This window comes from Leptinotarsa decemlineata, unplaced genomic scaffold (assembly GCF_025532065.1).
Source record: "Leptinotarsa decemlineata unplaced genomic scaffold, Ldec_3_MD MMD2_P_RNA_scaffold_5, whole genome shotgun sequence".
NCBI lineage: Eukaryota > Metazoa > Arthropoda > Insecta > Coleoptera > Chrysomelidae > Leptinotarsa > Leptinotarsa decemlineata.
Window position 1 is genome coordinate 16955013 of NW_027412532.1, and position 21746 is coordinate 16976758.

The window sequence follows — 21746 nt, forward strand, 5'->3', positions numbered from 1 at the left end:
CAGGGGTACAGTGGCCAAATTTAATCCTTATTGTTGGATTGAGTCCAACTGTGTTTTCAATACAGTGTGTCATGCGAGATCTGAATGGTGTATGTAATCTTGGAACAGAAATTTGCAAAATGAAGCTTGAAATTTTTCCCTAGATTTGGTAATTCCCATAAGGCGGTGTTGACATCGGCCCGACACGATATCTACTGATAGAGAATAGTCTCAGGTCAGCGACAGACGCCAAGGATCCAATGAGTATCTCAGGAGTATGCCGAATGCCATGTAGTTGTGGTTCGTTCAACATGAGAACCACGAAAAGAAGCGCTCGACTGAGCATGAAAGAAGTTTCCGCAATGGCTGAACAGATGAATCAGCAGTTGCAGAACACGCTCTCTAAGAGGACAACCATGACATTGACTTTGAATGCACGTATGTTCTCGATAAAATCAAAGGTTAATAATAGAAGGTTTGTTCTGATTCTACAAAATTCAGGTTCTAGGACATCAGGATCATGAGCAGTTGATATAGAGCGTTCTGGTTTATTGAGGATAATTTCAGACTGATGAACCCTCTGTTATGGTTTCGACTACGAAATGATCCTAAACTATTCAACGAAAGTCATTTTTTGTGGAGGAAAAAATCAGTTTTTTTATCGACCTTTTTTGGGTAATTGTTACCTTCCTAAACTGTTTTGAACCGTCCCAAATCGTTCTTGTTCTCGAGGCTGAACTGTTGAGAACTGTTACCGTTGCTCATGCGCATTTATTTGGAAATTTATTTTGGCTATTTGCTAGGATGTTTTTTTATTCATTTGATTTGAATAATTGATGATTGAGGTTAGATAACATTTGAACTGACGATAAGGATACACTACATAACAAAATAGACATGATCAATAGTATTTTCTCGTCTTATTCTCTTCATATATACGATAGGTGGTACAGTGGTCTCCTCAATAGCGTTCTGGTTTAAACAAGTGTCCGAGACTATTTCGTACTGTTTGAGATTTTTTGCTTGTACGCATCATGTCTTGCGCTCTTTCCAAACAGGTTCGGATGTTAGAACCAGAACAAACACCAAGAGGCTATTTAGAGAGGTCATAGAAATAGATAAACATGAGAATAATTTCAATCGAAACAGAGCTAAAACAACAACAAGACATGGATACCAAGACTTTATGATACAAAGATTTCCTCACTAACTGAAGAAGGGTCGGACCAATCAGGTAGAAAAGCAGTTGATCGTCCGGCATCTAGTTCCATTATAAGTATAGTCGAAGTAAACGATATTGTACACTCTTGAAGGGGCGGCACTCTTAAAGGCCAAAAAAACCAATACATATAAATTAACCGGATGCGAAGTAGTCCACGTGGACTGTACAATTGACGGTTTGTATTGGATCATTTTTACTAACCGGTGACGAATAGAAATCGGGGATGATTATCGCCGTCTTGTTTAGTTTAGGAACTGATCGCGATTTGAATGTTGAAATTCGATATTGGTGCAGTTATAATTATTTAAAGTTTTTGTTATCTGTTTGAAATGTGGCGTCCTTGGACAAGTACTAATACTATGTATATGCCCGTTACTGACGACGCCCAATAGGCTGAAACAGTTGTCTACCGGTGGCTCGTAAATTGGAATCAACATGGGAATGATCAAAAAGTATTTATATATATATATATATATATATATATATATATATATATATATATATATATATATTGAAATGCTCAAAATAAAGGAAAATTAGTTGCATCAATATATATATATATATATATATATATATATATATATATATATATATATATATATATATATATATACATCGGAAAAGTCTAGGGATATTTTTATAACATACTAAATATCATAAAAATAAATGCATGAGGTCGTTTAATTTCGATTAAATTGGTACACTCGACCACCCTGTAGATTTCTATGGGTTGAACAATGCCTGCAAAAACGGTAACTAATCTTTTATCAAGTTTTTTACAAACTGTAGGTTTTCGGCTAAAATGAATAATTTGAAAGTGTCGAGTTTGTACATTCTATGCAGTTCTTGCTCAGCAATTAAACTGGAAATATTGTGCTTTAACATGGAACGCCATCACTTACCATTGGCTGAGATGAATAGAGCTGTAGGGCTTCTTCAAGGTGGCATGCGACAAAATGATGTAGCTCTTCGTTTGGGGGTCTCCCAAAGTGTTATCAGTCGATTGTGGCGGCGTTTCCGTAAAACTGGCAGTCCAGCCGAACAACATCCAGGGCGAGGACTCGCTACAACTGCAGTCCAAGACCGATTTTTGGTCTTAACCGCAAGAAGACAAAAGACAATCACAGCACCTGAGTTGGTTAACGTGTTGCAGTAGACGCACCAGGTAACCATTGGTCGTGATACTGTCAGAAATCGACTGCATGAAGCAGATCTCCACAACAGAAGGCCACTTAGATGTCCACCTTTGTCGAGAGGCAATCGCGGTAGAAGATTAGAGTGGTGTCAAGAACATCAAAACTAGGATGCAAATGATTGGGCCACAGTTTTGTTTACAGACTAATCTAGATTTGGATTTCATCCAGATTCTCGTCGAGTAAGACTGTGGAGATGACCTGGAAATGATGAACGTTTGAGACACGTCCAGGAAGTCCACACATACAGAGGTGGTACAGTAATGCGGCGGCAGAACCGATCTCGTTTTTCCAAATTGCTCCCTCACAGCTCGACAGTACCTCGACACCATTCGCGCGTCTAGTGACTGACTGGCTCACCAACGAAGGAGTTGATGTATTGCCATGGCCAGCACAATCACCGGACCTGAATCATATCGAGCATGTGTGGGACATGCTTCAACGAAGAATCACTCCGCATATGGGGAACATTCACACAACGTTTCAATTGAGAGAGCTTTTAATCGCTGAATGGGCAAATGTACCTCAACAAGACATTGACAATCTCATTTTGTCGATGCACGATAGATGTAGGGCCGTAATAAACCAGTGTGGAGGCCATACTTTGTACTGATTCCAATTTTTTTTGTATTATGATTTTTTTTCGGGGTGCCAAAGAAGAGCCATATTTTTTTTAGTTTTGCTTATATGCGCACTCAGTATTTTTGACCATTTAATAAATTTTGTTGTAAGTTACATTCGTTTAATAATCACCCGTCAACTTTTTTTTCCCTAAAGCGATCTTAAAAAAATTATTGCCATTTTTAAAAATATCCCTAGACTTTTCCGATGTGTGTATATATTAAATCTAAAGTTTTCACGGATAGGACTATGCTGAACTAGTTTTTCCGGGTATTTGATCCGTGTATGTGATATTATCTCTAATTTCACCGACGTTTCTACAAAATCTCATTTGTCATTATCTGGGTGTGCTGTTACGTGTTCAAAAGTTTGTTGACCCTGCTCGACTCACTTCTTACTATACTGGTAATATGGTATTCGTTACGTGTTCAGAGATAGAGTGTCCATAAACTCTCTACTACCTACTACTTAAATGTTGTTGAGTTTTACCTGAGTTCTTCTTCTTCTTAGTTGACCTCATCTCCCCGTTAAGGTATCGAATAATAAATCTGAAGTTTTCACGGATAGGACTATGCTGAACTGGTTTTTCCGGGTATTTGATCCGTGTATGTGATATTATCTCTAATTTCACCGACGTTTCGACAAAATCTCATTTTCTAGGTGTGCTGTTACGTGTTCAGAAATTTGTTGACCCTGCTCGACTCACTTCTTATTATACTGGTAAAATGGTATTCGTTACGTGTTCAGAGATAGAGTGTCCATAAACTCTCTACTACCTACTACTTAAAAGTTCTTCTTCTTCTTAGTTGACCTAATCTCCCCGTTAAGGTATCGAATAATAAATCTGAAGTTTTCACGGATAGGACTATGCCGAACTGGTTTTTCCGGGTATTTGATCCATGTATGTGATATTATCTCTAATTTCACCGACGTTTCGACAAAATCTCATTTGTCATTATCTAGGTGTGCTGTTACGTGTTCAGAAGTTTGTTGACCCTGCTCGACTTACTTTTACAATTGAAACTGTTCTATATTTCCTAAGAACAATTGTGTCTTTTTCCAAATTTTTCCACAGGTGAAATCTACTAGAAAAATCAAAATTTTGTAAGTAATTGTTGTGTTTTTGCCTGAATCCACCTGAGAGGTTGAGAAAAATCTCTATACACTGAGGTATAGGATTCAAACTCAACGTAAGAATCTAGCCGATTGAAATTTTAATAAAAAATAATAACAATAATAATAAAAATAAAAAAAATATATTTTACAAAACCCAAATCAATTAAAAATTATTTACCAACATCATCAACATCATATATATATATATATATATATATATATATATATATATATATATATATATATATATATATATATATATATTATATAATTATTGTGATTCTTGTATAAACAGAAATGATTATTGAATAACGAAATCAGTTAGCTAACTATATCATTAAATAGGAGCTGTTGGAAGGTATGTTGCATTATATCGTTTACTTGAACCATGCAAACCAGGACCATTTTCAGTATGCACATCGCACCAAGGTAGAGCTTTTGATCGCAACGCTTTTGATATAATTTGCCGCAGTAGCAGACGAAACAACAGGTATAAATACCCGCAAACCATGGTTGATGGAGTCAAAAACATTTGTAAGACATCGGCCGTGAGAGCCTACACATAACATTTCATTATGAGATTCTCATTGAACAGTTTACAAAACAACAAGTGCTTCACTATACAATAGTTACCTCGAGCGTGTCAACCCAACTGAATCAACTCATTATATGGACATCTATTGAATTAGTAACCAACTTCCATAGTTCAAAACAGATTCAGTAGTAGAGAAGAATTCAATTCTATTTGGCCATTCAGTGAATTTTCAGAATTCTTAACAAGTCGATTCAAGTTAAACAATATCTTCACCGTCAACTCCAAACAATAAGTACTTATATCAGGCACGAAAAATACAGCCAGAATCTCTGAACCCAATTCGGTTGAACAAATTGAAAGAAACTTCGGATATTCTCTTCATCGCACGTTCAAAGAAACTGATTGGAAATGCTCCTACCAAACGATCTTCGTGAGATCGCTCGAAAATTACCTCTCTGTGCGGTTTCTAATAAAGTTGTTTCGGTATCCTCAAATAAACAATCCTGTTCCAAACACATTCCAGTCACTTTGATATGGTAATTCTAATTCCGCCAGGAAATATCCCGACATGTCAACTACCTGTGTTATTCCGTGTGTGCGTTATCAGCGTACACGGTATTAATTAGGAATTTCACAGCGGAGCGATGAAAACAGAAATGTCACTGGTGATTTCATTTGGGGTTGAATTGGGCTGGATATTTGAAATCGATACATTTGGAATGAATCGATATGTTGATTACTTGATGTATCAACCCTTCATTTAACCTAAATTAGCCACTGCATAAGACTCATTGTCTTCTTCACAAACATAGTCAATCGAAATTTCATTAACTTCATTCTATTTTCTCTTCTCAAATTATGGTTTGTTAAATACTTGACCCAACAAAACCAACATGCCATGAGAGAGGGTAATTTTCAAAAAAATTGTGACATCAATATCTCAAGCAGTAACGATGGGAATAGGGGTCGGCAAAAGAATTATTTTGATAACAACTTCTTGTCTTGAGAAAAAATCAAGAAACTTTAAAAAATATTGTCTTTACGTTTTCTTGACATCTTAAATCTTGCCTTGACTCAAGAAATTTCAAGATCTTGAAATTTCGTGATTACCCGGTCCGGTGATTCCCGAACTCAAAATTGATGTGAAGTTGCATGCTTTATCCCGTTCAGTTAAGTAAGGTTAATATTACGAAGTGAAAGTCTGTACGGTTTCGTTATATTTTTGATGCGAATTTGTGAATATTGGTGATAAAATGTAAATTATATTAAAATTATATCTTATTTTGTAGTTTGAGCGACAGTAAATAATAGATATGTCTCCTGAGTCATTTGGCTCTGATTCTGGCAAAGAATATTTACAAAAAGCAATGGACAGAAACGTAAGCGTTAAGATTTAAGTAAATATGAAATAATAAGCCAAATGTATACCATGTTTTCAAAAACATAATAAGTGTTTTCCTGAAAATGAAAACTTCTGGGACACTTTAAAGCAAAGCATGGGCTGTTATTTGACAAAGAGTTTTCTCAAAGGATGCCTGATCGCAGCAAGTTTCAATGTTCTGCGTCAAGTGAAAGTAATAGTATTTTAGATTGGATTAATCGAAATCAGAGTAAACAAAATATTAGTTGAGATTTAATAAAATAGTGCTGAATTTGTTATTTAAAATAAAATCTAGGATTAGGTAAATATCATTTATTATTTTTAATTTACATTTCTGTAAAATGTTTCACCTATAAAAATTTTCAATAAATTAAAAAATATTGTGTTATGTTGAAATATATAATTTTTTCATTCATAAATTTGTTTTAGAGTTTTCATCGTTAGACAAGATATTTCAAGATTTATTGGTTTCTTGACAAGAAATCTTGGTAGTGTCATAAAATTTCTTGTTTTGTCTTTGAATCATTAATTACTTCTTGTCTTGATAGTTGATTTAGTTTAGGTTTTCTTCAAAGTAAAATCGGTTATTGCTCAATAACCTACCCGTGACAGTTATATGGCGAATTTATTTCAAATATTTCGAATCAGTTTCTCATATCAGGAAAGAACATTTTAATAATGAAGGTACTGCAACCAATGGTCCAGCAGCCTGTAGGACCGCCAAATATCACTGAATTTTTGGAAAGTATGTTGAAAAAAATCAGCAATGCAAATAACTCAGCCTCTTTCGGAAAACGAGAATTCTGTAGGAATTCACAAGTATAAGTCCAATTTTAGACATCCTAGATGATTAACTACTTCCACTTTGGGACATCTCCATGCTTGAATAGAACTGGCCGATACTTGATGAAAATACATAATGAAACTCATTAATACAGTTAATTGTATGATTTTCACTACAAAGGGTTGTACAAACACCGCGACACGTATTTTGCTATACAATAGCTTTCTCAAGCGTTATTACCGTTATTATCATTCAGGTACTTATTGAATGTGGGAAATTGAGATTTCAGATGAACAAATCATAACTGAACTTATTATAATTTCTGTACGTTAGTAATTTGTAAAGATATATACGTTATCATGAAAATATGCGTTTTTATGGAAACTAACTAGAACTTCATGGTCTTAACCATGTTGACAACACCACTAACTTTCTGGAAAAGAGATATGGAGGAACTAAAATCATTCCATTCACTCGATTACATGAGAAATATGCATATGTCCGGAGTTGCTTCATTTCTGAGATACAGGGCGTTGAAGTTTGAATAAATAATGATGAAATATCACCAATATCCTTACACCGATTTGGTCAAAATTCGCTACAGTTATTTAAAATAATGGGGTACTCACTGAGTCCTAACTAGATTGAAATTAGTAGGTCCGGTGGAGTCTCAGTAGGCACCACAGCCAACAATATAAGGGAGAAAAAGTACGGACTGGTTGTTGTAGTTTTTCAGATTGATCAACCGAAAACTCACCTTTTTTCCGCCTGTTTTCTTCATATCTAGCTTCGTTTTCGAGAAAAAATTAAAACCACTTTGCATATCATCCATACCTGGTTTGGAGACCAGCTGATAGTGATTGCTTAATATAAAGCACACACAATCGATGAAAAAGTTGTATTTTCAGTTGTTCAACTTGAATTGGTCTAAATAAGCGCTATGTTACTTGAAAAAATTATATCATGTTTCAAGCAAACCGGTGTAAGGATAATAATTTTTAAATACCGCTTTTAATAAACTACGAGTTTATGATATGATATTTTCAATATTCCATACTTTTTTTTAATCATAGATATCAAAGTCCAAACCTCATCCATAAAATAATACATTCATAGAATTGATCCCGTTTACCATATACAACCGTGCGTAGTTATACAGGGTTTTCAAATTCAATTTAGTTTAATGGAGAAAATTATTATATTTTCTCATACCACTACTGTATGACAAAATATTTATCAATTAACGAAATTTCATGATATTCGGATAATTTTTCAGCTTACTGAAAGAGTCTTGACAACAAAATTTTAGTATACATCAACTTCTGGACGATGTGATCGAAATAACCGATTCCTGCAAATAATTCATGATACTGAATATTTATTTGAAACTTTAATGAGCTCCCAATTCGACTTTTTGCGAAACATGATCTTCTGTTCCATCATACGATAGCATCTTTGGGTGTCTTTGATACAAAATGCTTGTATTCCTACATATGAATTGTTTGAGTGTCGGATAAAAAATTTGCCTACACAAAGATCTTCAATGAAATTAGGAATGATTAGCATAAATTTGAATGAGAACAGCTCATTCACACCACCACTCTGAATAGTAGATGTTGGAATTAATTACCATTTCCGATTGAGCAACTGAAAGTCATTCGAACAGAAGAAATGTGTATTTTGTATACTTCCAGTATGTATTGATGGGTCCTAGTTTTAGAAAAAAATGAGTCCAGTGATTTCAAAACGAAATCCCACCCAGATGAAACCCACCTAGGTATATGTTACATGCCTTCCAGAATAAACACACCTTCAGTTAATAAAAAAATCATACGTCAAATTCTTCATAAGTATACCAAAACATCGATATCTCTATAAACATAGATTGTTTGCTGAGCAATAATCTACAGATGTACCGTAAATGTTCTCCGTAGTGATTACTGAAATTATGATCTCTGAGACAGAATATATCATATCTCTAGGTCCAGATGAGTTTCTGATATTATTAAGCGTAAAATGGAATAACTTCGAATGAAGTTGTTAAGAATAATTCTACCATAGCGATTTTTTCAAGGGCCTTCTGCTTGAGCGACTTCCACGTGAATCACAGTTCCATGTCTTCGACTTTTGTTTGAAATGTCTCAGATCATCCGTGTGGTCGGGATGGAGCATCTGCTTGTATGCCATCGGTGTACACATTTCTGAGTATTGCTCGAAGAAACTTTTGTAACCTCCTTCAAGCAGGTAGACCTCGGGGAAATTTAGCGATGGATAATTGTCTTTGTTCCTATTCCGGTCTTCTTTGCGTAGAAAACGGTACCTGAAAAATAAGAAAAATTGTATGATTCCAGAATCTCACAGTTGAATTGAGCAACATATGAAAGAGCAAGCACGACATATACAAATGTCACAACGTGGAATTTTCATAAGCGTTCGGAGCTAATAGATCGTTATTCGAAACAATTTATATACTTACAGATTAGGTCCTCGTTCACTGGAAAATTCACAGTGGAAGAGCAGAATGTCCCTTTTACCAGAGTGTGCAATAGTGATCTGACTGTTATTTAGCAGCTGCATGCACTGCTCTCTGGTATACAGATTCACAGCTCCAGTGATGTGTCCACTTTCGAACTCATACGGGTACCGGCAGTCAATAATTTTGAAGGAACCAATAACATCTCTAAATGATCCCTTTATGAGCTGGGCCATGGTTTGCGGAGAGATCGCTTTGAGATCACGATGTCGACCTTGAATCAACGGCAAACTGCAATTTCTACTGAAGTCACCAACCATATCTTGTTCTGAAGATGATATTTGTACGGCACACATCATGGTCTTCTCATTTTGAGTGGAATCTTGTTGTAGATGAGATACCGGACGAGAAATAAAAGTTTCTTCACTCACTTCATAGTGTACGAGTTTTGAACGTTTGATGTCCCTTTCAGGTTCGCCTGTGGTAAATGTATGTTTCTTCGATGATCTTGTCTTCGCATCACCTTCGAACAACCGTGTGCATACCCTGCTGTTGGTTGGAGTAGCTTGTACAGAAAGGGCTCTATGAAATAATGGAGTGATACGTGCTTCATTAGGAGATGCCATCTGTCCTTCTTCTGCATTTTTGATCAAAGGTTTCGAAATCAGATTTTCGAAGCCTTCTGGTAACTTAGTTCTCCCTGTTTCAGAGAACTCTAGGTCGCATATTCGTCTGTCTATGTTATCTTCTTCAAACGAACATGAGGAGCTGGAACTGAATATCGGTTTGGTTCTGGAATGTGATGAGCTTTTCTTGTCAGAATTCTCAATCACCAGGTTGTTCAAGGATTCCATGTTTTCGGTTTCGTACAAATAGTTTGACAGACTCACGCAGTTCACAAAGGACGAACTGAAATGAATGAAACATATTTCATACAAGAAATATTCAACACCAAATCAAACATTTGAAATTCGGAAATTAAACGTTGGAATAAAAAATTAAATCGTTGATGTCAATAAACAACATATAACATGCATGTTTTTCAAACAATTACAACAATAATTTCAATTTGAATAAATGATTGGCACTGGAACGTCGTCTACTTCCAGTAGATGGGCTTTGTTTTTTGTCGAATTCGAAAAATACCATAATATATTAGCAGAAAACAGTCTTTCATGGCTTTCAGATTCCCCTTTCGTGAAAAGAATAATCAGAAACTCACAAAAAGGAAAGAGAAATCGACATATATTAATGCAATTACTCAATTTTCTGTGTTCTTGTGTGAAAACCTCGATTCATAGAAAAATCATGAAAAAGAATGAGACATTTGCATCGCATTCCTACAGATAATATTTGGGAAGGCATATTCATACCATCTTTAACAAATTACTCACCACAAATTGATGTAACAAATGAATTGAGGAAAAATGTGACATTTTGAAATCATGAAATCATTTCGAAATGTTTGCACTTCTTCAAAATATATAATTCCAGTCAAAGGCATATCATTATGTTCGCCCGAAGTATCACGCCAGTTACACAAATTTCACGAAAAATGTGTGTCATATTTGGTGAACCCAGAAACTACTGCGACTCCTTCAAAATGAACACTTATTTTTTCTGTTGAGAAAACACAAAATGAAGAAAAAACGTACTTACTTTGATTACTGATCAGATAAAATACTACAACTTCCTCACAAATCACAACTCTTCTTCAGATCGACTTCACTCAGAAGATAACATCAACATAATGCCATAATCAAGGAACGAGCTTTATATATGATTCTTTGGATGAATGATGGAGGTAATTCTAACGAAATTCATTAATTGGTACAAGTATATTTTTCATTTACTGTGAATTCAAGTTATCTTCATTTACAGGTAGGCATAATATTTCTCAATCCTTGGCAAATAACAAAGCTCCGTTTGGCCATACCCCTTGCCTTCAAGACACCTCAACTGTTCTCTCTTCATTGTCACCTTTACTGATGCATAAAAATCAGATGTTTTCAAAGTATGAGCTCCAGGCAGAGACTTTCTGACTTTCTCAAAAATGTCTTCAGTTCTTCGGGCTTAGTATCTTATTTCAACCTGAATACGTGAACTGAGTCAAGTCGTGGAACTTTCATTTAACACGCTTCTTCAGTCAGACTGATCATTCCATTTTTTGGTATACTTTAGTCCAGTTCTCATTTCAATTGATTTCAATGTTTTCAGTGTTTTTTTGTTAGGTTGATTTAGTCATTCCACCGTATTAATTTCGAAGGGAAACTCGGGTTTTAAAACTCGATAGATGAAACATGATGGCTGTGTCTGATGATCAAATTTTACGATAAACTCAATGGTGAAAACCGCATATCGATATCTATCATCGTTACAGCATGTTTTTCGAGAGTGAGCAAATGAAAATAATTCGATCGAATGATAGATGTATTTTATAAACTTACAGTATGATTCGATGAATCCTAGCAATAGCAAACAATAAGTATACTGATTTCAAAATGAAACATTAGCTAGGCATATGTTATGGTATTATATAACGGACATATCTTCAGTTAATGAAAACATTAAACGGCAAATTTTTCGAAGTTTATTTCTAAGTTTATTTCTACAAAAGTCATATTACGATATAGGTTATAAATTTCTAACAGAAATGAAGAACAGTGCATTGAAGTTTGCATAAACATTCAGGTAGTTTACAAAAGACCCCCCTGACTATTCCAATATTTGCTGATCAATAATCTGCAGATGAACCGCAGATGACCTCCTACTGATTACTGAAAATATGATCGATGAGGCAGAATATATTTTGCAGATAATAATAATCATAGAGTTGAATAACGTTATTTCAAGCCGTCGCGAATAATTCTACCGTATTAATTTTTTCGAAGGCCTTCTGTTTGATCGACCTCCGCGGAAATTACAATTCCATGTCTTCGATTTTTGTCTGAAATAGTTCATATCCTCTTTATGGTCAGGATGGAGCACCTGCTTGTATGACATCGGTGTACACATTTCTGAGAATTGCTCAAAGAAACTATTCAGAAATATTCAGAACCTCACAACGTGAAATTCTTTTGAGCAATTAGAACTAATTTTGAGCATTATACTGAATATATAAAAATACTTACAGTTTAGGCCCTCTTTCACTATTAAATTCACAGTGGCAGAATGTTCCTTTTACTGGAGTGTGTAGTCATGATCTGACTGTCATCTAGCAGCTGCATGTATTGCTCTCTGGTATACAAATTAACACTCTCAAACTCATACGGGTAACGACAGTCAATAACATTGTAGGATCCAGCAATATTTCGAAATGATCCCTTTATTATACGTTAGTAATTGGTAATGATATATACGTTATTATGAAAAGTTGCGTTTTTATGAAAACTGACTAGAACTTTATGGTCTTAACCTTGTTGACATTATCAACTTTCTGGAAAAGAGATATGGAGGAACTGAAATAATTCCATTGCAACGTTTATTTTTCAAATTAAGACAAATCACCCATTTTATATTTACAATCTGCAATTGTCTTCATGACCGTAAATGAGTCTAGTGTAAAATCATTTAGTTTCTGCCTGAATGAAGGGCTACGTCGTTAGCATACTATTTTCGTTAAATAGGTGAGTAATCTAGTCACTGCTGGATGGCGTGGGAAGTTCCTCAGGTTGAATTAATTAGATGATGAGCGCGCACGCCAACCTAGAATGGACTGGTAGGGGACATTTTCGAGAGCGAAAACGAAAAAGTTTTACCTCTCTCGACGAAAAAACGTGATTCTGGTATGCAACAGGTGTTGAAGTGCTGAGGTTGATTTTGTGTTATACCTTCTGAAATTGGATTACAGGATTTCACTTCGTTTGTATAATTTTGGGCAAGTCGTCGGCATTTGAGTCGTATAGTTTTAGTGACGACAATTGTTGGTCAAGGTGACTGCCCATCCAGTTTACCTGGGATCATTTTGCATATCACGTGAGTCTATTTTTCACTATTTTGGGTATTCTTAGCATCACCATCACTCATTTGTTAAAGGCTTGGATAATCGTATTGCCCGTCTGTTTCACCTCAACGGACTTATTCGTTGTCGAAGCCGTGAGGAGAGAAAATTATGCCTTTCTTGAAGGTATTATGATATTTTGGGTAAATTTTCTTTATGTGGACACCCGGCGATTTTGAAAAAATTTTTGACTGTACTTACATATTTTGATGCGTAGATTACGAATCCGAAAGAAAAAAGCGGCGCTCTCCCTTATGTAAAAAGTTACGGCCCTTCAAAGTTCGGAAAAGGGCAACTTATCAGCCTTCTTTTTCACTAAATAAACTATTTAAAAACACAAGCATTTATTCACTAGGTCACCTTTACACCTTATTCCTCCTTCTTTAACACTTTTCACTTCAATAATCTACTTTTTTCTTATAAAAAACTTAATTCAAAAACGAATGCTTCTCCTGGTGACATTATTCTATTTTTAGGTTAGTTACTAGTGACATTTCAGAAAAAAGCGGTTGGTATTTGCCGTCGCCTACTATTTCAAATTCGTAATACACCATCAAAAACCAATTTACGATCTAAAGAATGAAGGTAAAAAACATTTGAATTACTTCAGGAATATGGACTGCATCAGTCGTACCAACCATATCATTAACCTTAAAAACGTAAAATACAGTGATATGTAACCAAAAAGCAGCTCCGTACATTATTTAACATTTTTATAAGAAAAATGTTGATTATTGAAGTGAAAAGTGTTAAAGAAGGAGGAATAAGGTGTAAAGGTGACCTAGTGAATAAATGCTTGTGTTTATAAATAGTTTATTTAGTGAAAAAGAAGGCGGAAAAGTTGCCCTTTTCTGAACTTTGAAGGGCTGTAACTTTTTAAATAAGGGAGAGCGCCGCTTTTTTCTTTCGGATTCGTAATCTACGCATCAAAATATGTAAGTACAGTCAAAAATTTTTTCAAAATCGCCGGGTGTCCACATAACGAAAATTTACCATATTTTGTATATAAAACCAAACGTTATTCTAGTTTAGTGGTTTTTTTTTGCTTTCTTGTGGATAAGTTACCTTAAGAAACTTAATTAAGTGAGAATCATATTGATTTATTTTCATTTTTCTATTATCTGTTCGTGAATGAGTATGAATTTCACAGGGTTCTAGGGCAGGGCATAAATTATGGACTTTATGACCCAGTAAAGTCATTTCGGCCCTCAGCACAGGAGCCGCCCATTGAAGCAGAGATAGGACCCACAGGAAATGCCAACCGCTCTTTCTCCAGCAAGTACTATTACTGATGTTTACTCCTGGTATTCAAATAATATTTTCAACTGAACCGACTTTGACCATATCGGAAGAAAAGTTATTTTTTGGACATTTTCCCGTTTTGAGACCCTCAGTGGGTCATTGTTCTGTTAGAAGTATTTAGAAATTGTAAATTCAATGAATTGTCATACAAGGGACTCGTTCATTGAATTACATCAATAGTTTATTTACTTATCATTACTATATATAAGTTAGGGTACTTTTTTGGGGCTGTTGGACACTGTTCTGTTGAAGTCTCGCCCTGACCATGCAATTTAATGTTTGTTTCAAAAGGGTGGATCCTCTAAACGTGATATGGCCATACCATGGTAACCTCCCCCTGACCACTTATTCCACCCTGAATGTTTCTGACTGCTTATCCATTACCATAGTTACCGTCTTACGTTACGTAAGCAGGATTGTCATGCTATATGGGTGAAAATAAACAGTGTTGGTGGCTTGTATATATTTTGATTTCGCTAGACATACCTACCCGTTGAATTTCTAGTTACTCGACATCATTGTGTTCCACTATTTCTAGGTTTCGCGAGTGGATCATTACGAAATGGCACTGGATGGTAAGGTAAACCTTGTGGCGCCCTAATAATCAAGAACTTTCTTATGAACCGCGCCTCCTCCACTGTTATAAAGCTAGGACGGCCCATGCCAGTGTCCTGTCGCCTTCAAAGGTAGAATAAGCCAGTCCCTATCAAAATAAAATTGATTTCCCAAATTTTAATAGGTACTATCAACAATTGTCAATACTTTGAAATATTTCGGAACTTTGAAATTTCTTCGGACTTTTTCGACTTGCATTATTTTCCCGAATTTTTTATACGTTAACAATTGTTGCTACTTTGAAATATCTCGGCACTTTGAAATTTATTCGGACTTAGGATTATTTTTCGACTTGCATTATTTTCCAGAATTTTTGATTCTCTAACAATTGTTGATACTTTGAAATATTTTGGTACTTTGAAATTTCTTAGGACATAGAAATATTTTTCGACTTGTATTATTTTCCCGAATTTTGATACTTTAACAATTGTTGATGTTTTAAAAAAGTTCGGCACTTTGAAATTTATCAGGCCTCAAAGATATTTTTCGATTTCTACTAGATTCAAAGTTTGGTACTTTAGTAATTGTATACCTACTTAGGAACATTGTATTGCATTTGAGGACTAGGTCGCAAATTTAGATGGTTCAACAACCATTGATACATTGAGGTAGTTCGTATTTCGAGAAGTCTTTGGACTTGCAATTATTATTTTTATATTAGGGTTGAAATAATATTGATACTGAATTTGGCGTCACACCATTCACTCGATTACGTGAGAAATATGCATGACTTGGAAGCAAATAGATATAATGTATATCACTGACACATTGATTCCTTTCATGAAGTAACAAATATTCGTTTTCCCTCCAAATTAATATACTTTCGAATTCCATATACAGGTTATTTCCTAGATATGATACGAAACGTCATAGGGTGATACGTTGGGTCGATAAAAAAGTTCTTATGACCATATGTCCGGTGATGCTTCGTTTCTGTGATACATGCCGTTCAAGTTTGGAAAGAAGATATTTATAAAATATCAACAATATCCTTACACCTATTTGGTCAAAATTCGCTACAATTATTTGAAATAATGAGGCACTTATTGAGTCAGTCCTAACTAGATTGAAATTTGTAGGTACGGTAGAGTCTCGGTGGGCACCTCAGTCAACAATATAAGGGAAAAAAAGTAAGCCACTACTGGTTGTTATAGTTTTTCAGGTTGATCAACTGAATACACAACCTTTTTCCGAGTGTCTCCTTCATATCTAGCTTTGTTTTCGAGAAAAAAATTGAAACCACTCAACATATCATCCACACCTCATTCAACTCGTGGAAGCTCTTGAAAAATAACGAATTCATGGTACTTCCGAGTGCCAACTGATAGTGATAGCTTAATATGAAGCACACACAATCGATGAGAAAGTTGTATTGATCCCGTTTACCATATACAACCGTGCCCAGTTATGCAGGGTTTTCAAATTCAATTTAGATTTATGGAAAAATATATTATATTTTTTGATACCACTGTATGACAAAATGGTTGTCAATTAACAAAATTTCATGATATTCGACTAATTTTCTCGCTCACTGGATAAGTCTTGGCAAGCAAATGTTAGTATGCACCAACTTCTGGACAATGTAATCGAAATGACCGATTCCTGCAAATAATTCATGAAACTGAATATTTATTTGAAACTTTATTGAGCCCCCAATTTGAATTTTTGCAAACCATCATCTTGTGTTCCATTTATCCGATAGCATCTTTGGGTGTGTTTAATACAAAATGCTTGCATTCCTACATATGAATAGTTTGAGTGTCTGATGAAAAATTTGCCTATACAAAGACTTTCAATTAAATTACGAATGATTGGCATAAATATGAATGAAAACAGCATATTCACACCACCACACTGAATGGCAGATGTTGGGATTAATAACCATTTCCAATTGAGCAACTAAAAGTCATTCGATTGGATGAAAGGTGTATTTTGTATACTTGCGAAATGTATTGATAGGTCCTAGTTATAGAAAATAATAAGTTCAGTGATTTCAAAACGAAATCACACCCAGATGAAACCCACCTAGGTATATGCAACGGTCTAGTAAAATAAACACACCTTCAGTCAATATAAAAATCATACGTCAAATTCTTCATTTCGATTATCGTTCTTTCACAATATTCATACCATAACATCGATATCTCTATGAACATAGATTGTTTGCTGAGCAATAAACTACAGATAAACGTAAATGTTCTCCGTAGTGATTACTGAAATTATGATCTCTGAGACAGAATATATTATATCTCCAGGTGAGTTTCTGATATTATTAAGCGTAAACTAGAATAACGTTATATGGAGTTGTCAAGAATAATTCTACTATATCGATTTTGTCAAAGGCCTTCTGCTTGAGTGACCTCCGCGTGAATCACAGTTCCATGTTTTCAATTTGTGTTTGAAATGTCTCAGATCCTCCGTGTGGTCAGTATGGATACCTCAATATTGCTCGAAGAAACTTTTGTAACCTCCTTCAAGCAGGTAGACTTCGGGGAAATTCAGCGATGGATAATTGTCTTTGTTCCTATTCCGGTCTTCTTTACGTAGATGAAGGTACCTGAAAAATAAGAAGGAATGTATAATTCCAGAATCTCACAGTTGAACTGTGCACCATATGAAAAAACAAGCACGACATATACAAATGTCACAACGTGGAATTTTCATAAGCAATTGGAGCTAATAGATCCTTATACGAAACAATTTATATACTTACAGATTAGGTCCTCGTTCACTGGAAAATTCACAGTGAAAGAGCAGAATGTCCCTTTTATCAGAGTGTGCAATAGTGTTCTGACTGTCGGTCAGCGGCTGCATGCACTGCTCTCTGGTATACAGATTCGCAACTCCAGTGATGTGTCCATTTTCGAACTCATACGGGTACCGACAGTCAATTATCTTGCAGGACCTGATAACATCTCTGAATGATCCCTTTATGAGCTGGGCCATGGTTTGCGGAGAGATCGCATTGAGATCACGATGTCGACCGTGAACCGAAGGCAAACTACAGTTCCTACTAAAGTCACCAATCAGATCTTGTTCTGAAGGAGATGTGTGTACGGCACACATCATGGTCTTCCCATTTTCAGTGGAATCTTGTTGTAGATGAGAAACTGGAACAGAAATAAATGGTTTTTCATTCCCTCCACAGTGTACGAGTTTTGAACGTTTGATGTCCTTTTCAGGTTAACCTGCGGTAGATGTACGTCTCTTCGATGATTTTCTCTTGTTATCTCCTTCAAACAACCGAGTGCACACCCTGCTGTTTGTTTGGATAAGCTTGCAAGGAAAGAACTCTATGAAATAATGGAGTGATATGGGCTTCATTAGGAGATGCCACATGTCCTTATTCTGCATTTTTGATCGAAGGTTTCGAAATCAGATTATCGAAGCCTCCGGTAACTCAGTCCCCTCTGTTTCGGAGCTCTCTATGTCGCATATTCGTCTGTCTATCTTATCTTCTTCTGTATTTTTTTACCACCCTGTATTGAAGTAACGGAGATTAGGCTGACGTGTGGGAAGTGTCCAAGTATCACCTAACTCCAAACCAAATTTCGATATCATAGTACTTCTTAACTGAAAGATATCGGCGTTTTTAGAAGTCATGATTTTCGAAGAAAAAAATTGAAATTAATTTTTATTTCGAAAACGGTAACAGATAGGTATAGGAAAATATCAAGAAAAGTTGTCGGGCAATTGTTGGAGATTCTAAAAATAATATTATATACAGTGTTCCATTTGAAAAATCAAAGTTGCTACTGCTTTCTAATAGAAGCGGCAACACCGCATTGTCGAAAATATTTTAGTTGGCTAGAGAATGTCCGAATATGCCCTCCATTAAATTTTCAAAGTGATCCGTTGTCTGGTTCACCAGAAACGTCTAATGTGCCATCCACCGTGAATCAGCCTGTATGATTCTTTGTATAAATGATTGAGGTAATTTTAATGAATTCATTAATTGGTGCAGGTATACTTTTCATTTACTGTAAATTCATTTACAGGTAGGCATACTATTTTTCAATCACAGGGGACCGTATTTTGAATCAATACATAATTTTGCAAGACATATCGATTTATAAAAAAAGGGGTCCAGTACTTCCAAATCGGTGGAAAAAAGGACTGAAAATTTCTAGAATGAGAATACAATACAATTTTACTCTGAATACTCGATTAGAAAAGAAGTAAAATATCCCGCTGTATATTGTAGTCCGTATATACAGAACTTTTGTGTCATTTCACATAAATGAATATTGCATTGAAAGTAGTTGAGGGTCACGCAGTATCACAGTTGGATGGATAGACAGATTTATTGATGTTTAAGATATATAATTCTCATCACTATCACTCCACAAGTATTTTCCATAAGTTAGAGAAAATTGAGTTTTTTTTTCTATACTTCAGGTGGATTACTGACATTGAGGATTCAGAATCGTGGATGGAATCCTATTCTTGGCAAAAACAAAGCTCCTGTTGGCCGTACCTCTTGCCTTCAAGACACCTTCAACAGTTCTCTCTTCATTGTCACCTTTACTGATGCATAAAAATCAGATCTTTTTGAAGTATGAGCTCCAGGCAGAGATTTTCCCAAAAATTTCTTCAGATCTTCGGGCTCGGTATCTAGTTTCAACCTGAATACGTGAGGTGAGACAAGTCGTGGAACTATTTCCATTTCACACGCTTCTTGATTTACTTGAGTCCAGTTCCCATTTAAATTGATTTCAACATTTTCAGTGTTTTCTTTGTTTGGTTGATTCAGTCACTTCACCGTATTGATTTTAAAGGTAAACTCCTGTTTTCAAACTCGATAGATGAAACATGATGGCTGTGTCTGAGGGCCAAAAGGTATACAAAATTGTGAATGGAATGGCACCAGAATATTTTGAATATTACATCAAATTCAATAAAAACATCATTATTATAATACAAGAAATTCCAATAATATACATATAAAGGGACCGGCACTCGGAAGTATCTTGAATTCGTTATTTTTCAAGGGCTTCCACGAGTTCAATGAATTACCGGTAGAAATAAAAAAAATAAAAAATATATCCATTTCGAAAGATTTTGAAAGAGCTTTTGAAAGAATTGAAAAAAAGTAATAGAATACAAATTGTATAATTATGTGGAATTGTTTGGGACATTATTTGCTAGCATTTATTGTTTTTATTTGTTTTTAATTGTTCACTAGAGTATTTGTATCTGTAATGAAACCAAATATCACTGTTTTAATAATGATTCAATGCATATATGTACCTATATTTAATTATCTATATAAATGGTACTCAACATATGATACTGAAATCTTCATATGTAATGTTCATTGTCTGACTACATGCTAGTTTGAGTCTTCAATTGTATAAATTTGAAATCTTTTACATATATTTTTTTTATATATCATTGTGCTAGTGTTATTATTATACTCATAGATATGTATATATTAGGTTTCCTATTTCAATAAAGAATATTATTATCATTATTATTTTACGACAAACTCAATGGTGAAAACTGAATATCGATATCTATCATCGTTTCTAAGTTACAGCATGTTTTTCGAGAGTGTGAATCTTCGAACAGTTGCTGCACTTTTTTCCTTGTCAAATATTTCTTGTTTCTATGAGAATATTTTCAAAGCACTTTTCCACGTAGAATTAATTCAATGTTGCAAAAACTTATTTTTTCAAATGAGATATTAATAGTTATTGATGGAGAACTATTTTTTTGATGGGACGCTCTGTATATTCCTACATATTTCAATTGAGCCTAAAATAACCTTTCCGAAAATGTAGCATACTTGATGATTTGTTGAAGTTATCTTTGAAATATTTGTCTGTCTGTCACGTTATTTATTGGAAAAATCACATGTTGAGAATCTCGTTGTATATTTTAATTATCTTCTCTCAGCAATATTCCTACCACCGCATAAAATGTGAATTTCTGAGAGAAATGAACTACTTCTTACCAAAATGTGCTGCTAGACATCAGTGCAACGATCTTTCTATAAACATACAGGCAGTTTTCAATATAACCGTCAACACAAACTATTCCAGTGATTGCTAAGAAATGATAACGAAGCAATAGTCTGTTATGCATCGACGAGAAGCAATAATTCCAAAGGAGAATTTACAAGCAACTACAGATGTCCTTCCTGATGATTACTGAAAACATGCTCGATGAGTCAGAGTATGTTTTTCCTTCAGGTGTATGTACAATACCAGTTCAGTTCTAGAATATTTATAATCATAAACTGGAATTGATAATGCACAAAAAAAAATAAATACTCACAGAATAGGTCCTCTTTCACTAGAAAATTCACAGTGGAAGACTGGAATGTCTCTTCTATCAGCGACCCCAAATTCACCGCTCCGTCAGTGATATGTCTACTTCCAAACTCATACGGATATCGACAGTCAACAACCTTGATAGACCCAGTAATCGAAGCCTTGCGATAATTCAGTTCTGCTTGTTTCGGAGGTCTCTACGTCGCATACTTGTCTATCTATATTATCTTCCCCAAACGAACATGGTGAG

General features: G+C 35.0%; 2 protein-coding genes and 1 long non-coding RNA gene across 3 annotated transcripts in view; 2 read left to right on the forward strand and 1 right to left on the reverse strand.

Moving 5' to 3' along the window:
• Positions 1-21746, forward strand: part of Ace (Acetylcholine esterase) — a 488528-nt gene that overhangs the window by 198893 nt on the left and 267889 nt on the right. The window lies entirely within an intron of this gene.
• LOC111505560 (M-phase inducer phosphatase-like) lies at positions 7774-11338 on the reverse strand. The gene is made up of 3 exons (XM_074169647.1): positions 10964-11338; positions 9308-10213; positions 7774-9151 (listed from the first exon to the last, which is right to left on the reverse strand). Exons 2-3 carry the CDS (start codon positions 10156-10158, stop codon positions 8884-8886), a joined length of 1119 nt encoding a protein of 372 aa, XP_074025748.1. The 5' UTR covers positions 10159-10213; positions 10964-11338; the 3' UTR covers positions 7774-8883.
• Positions 12765-15338, forward strand: LOC141479984 (uncharacterized). The gene is made up of 3 exons (XR_012464101.1): positions 12765-13279; positions 13340-13430; positions 14455-15338. It is a non-coding gene; the product is annotated as an uncharacterized lncRNA (long non-coding RNA).

Excerpts from the sequence above, each read along its gene's own strand:
- LOC111505560 (XM_074169647.1), bottom strand. The coding sequence starts at position 10,158 with ATGGAATCCTTGAACAACCTGGTGATTGAGAATTCTGACAAGAAAAGC. Across the intron at positions 9,152-9,307 it reads AGTGAACGAGGACCTAATCT|GTACCGTTTTCTACGCAAAG; the intron begins GTAAGTATATAA and ends CTTATTTTTCAG.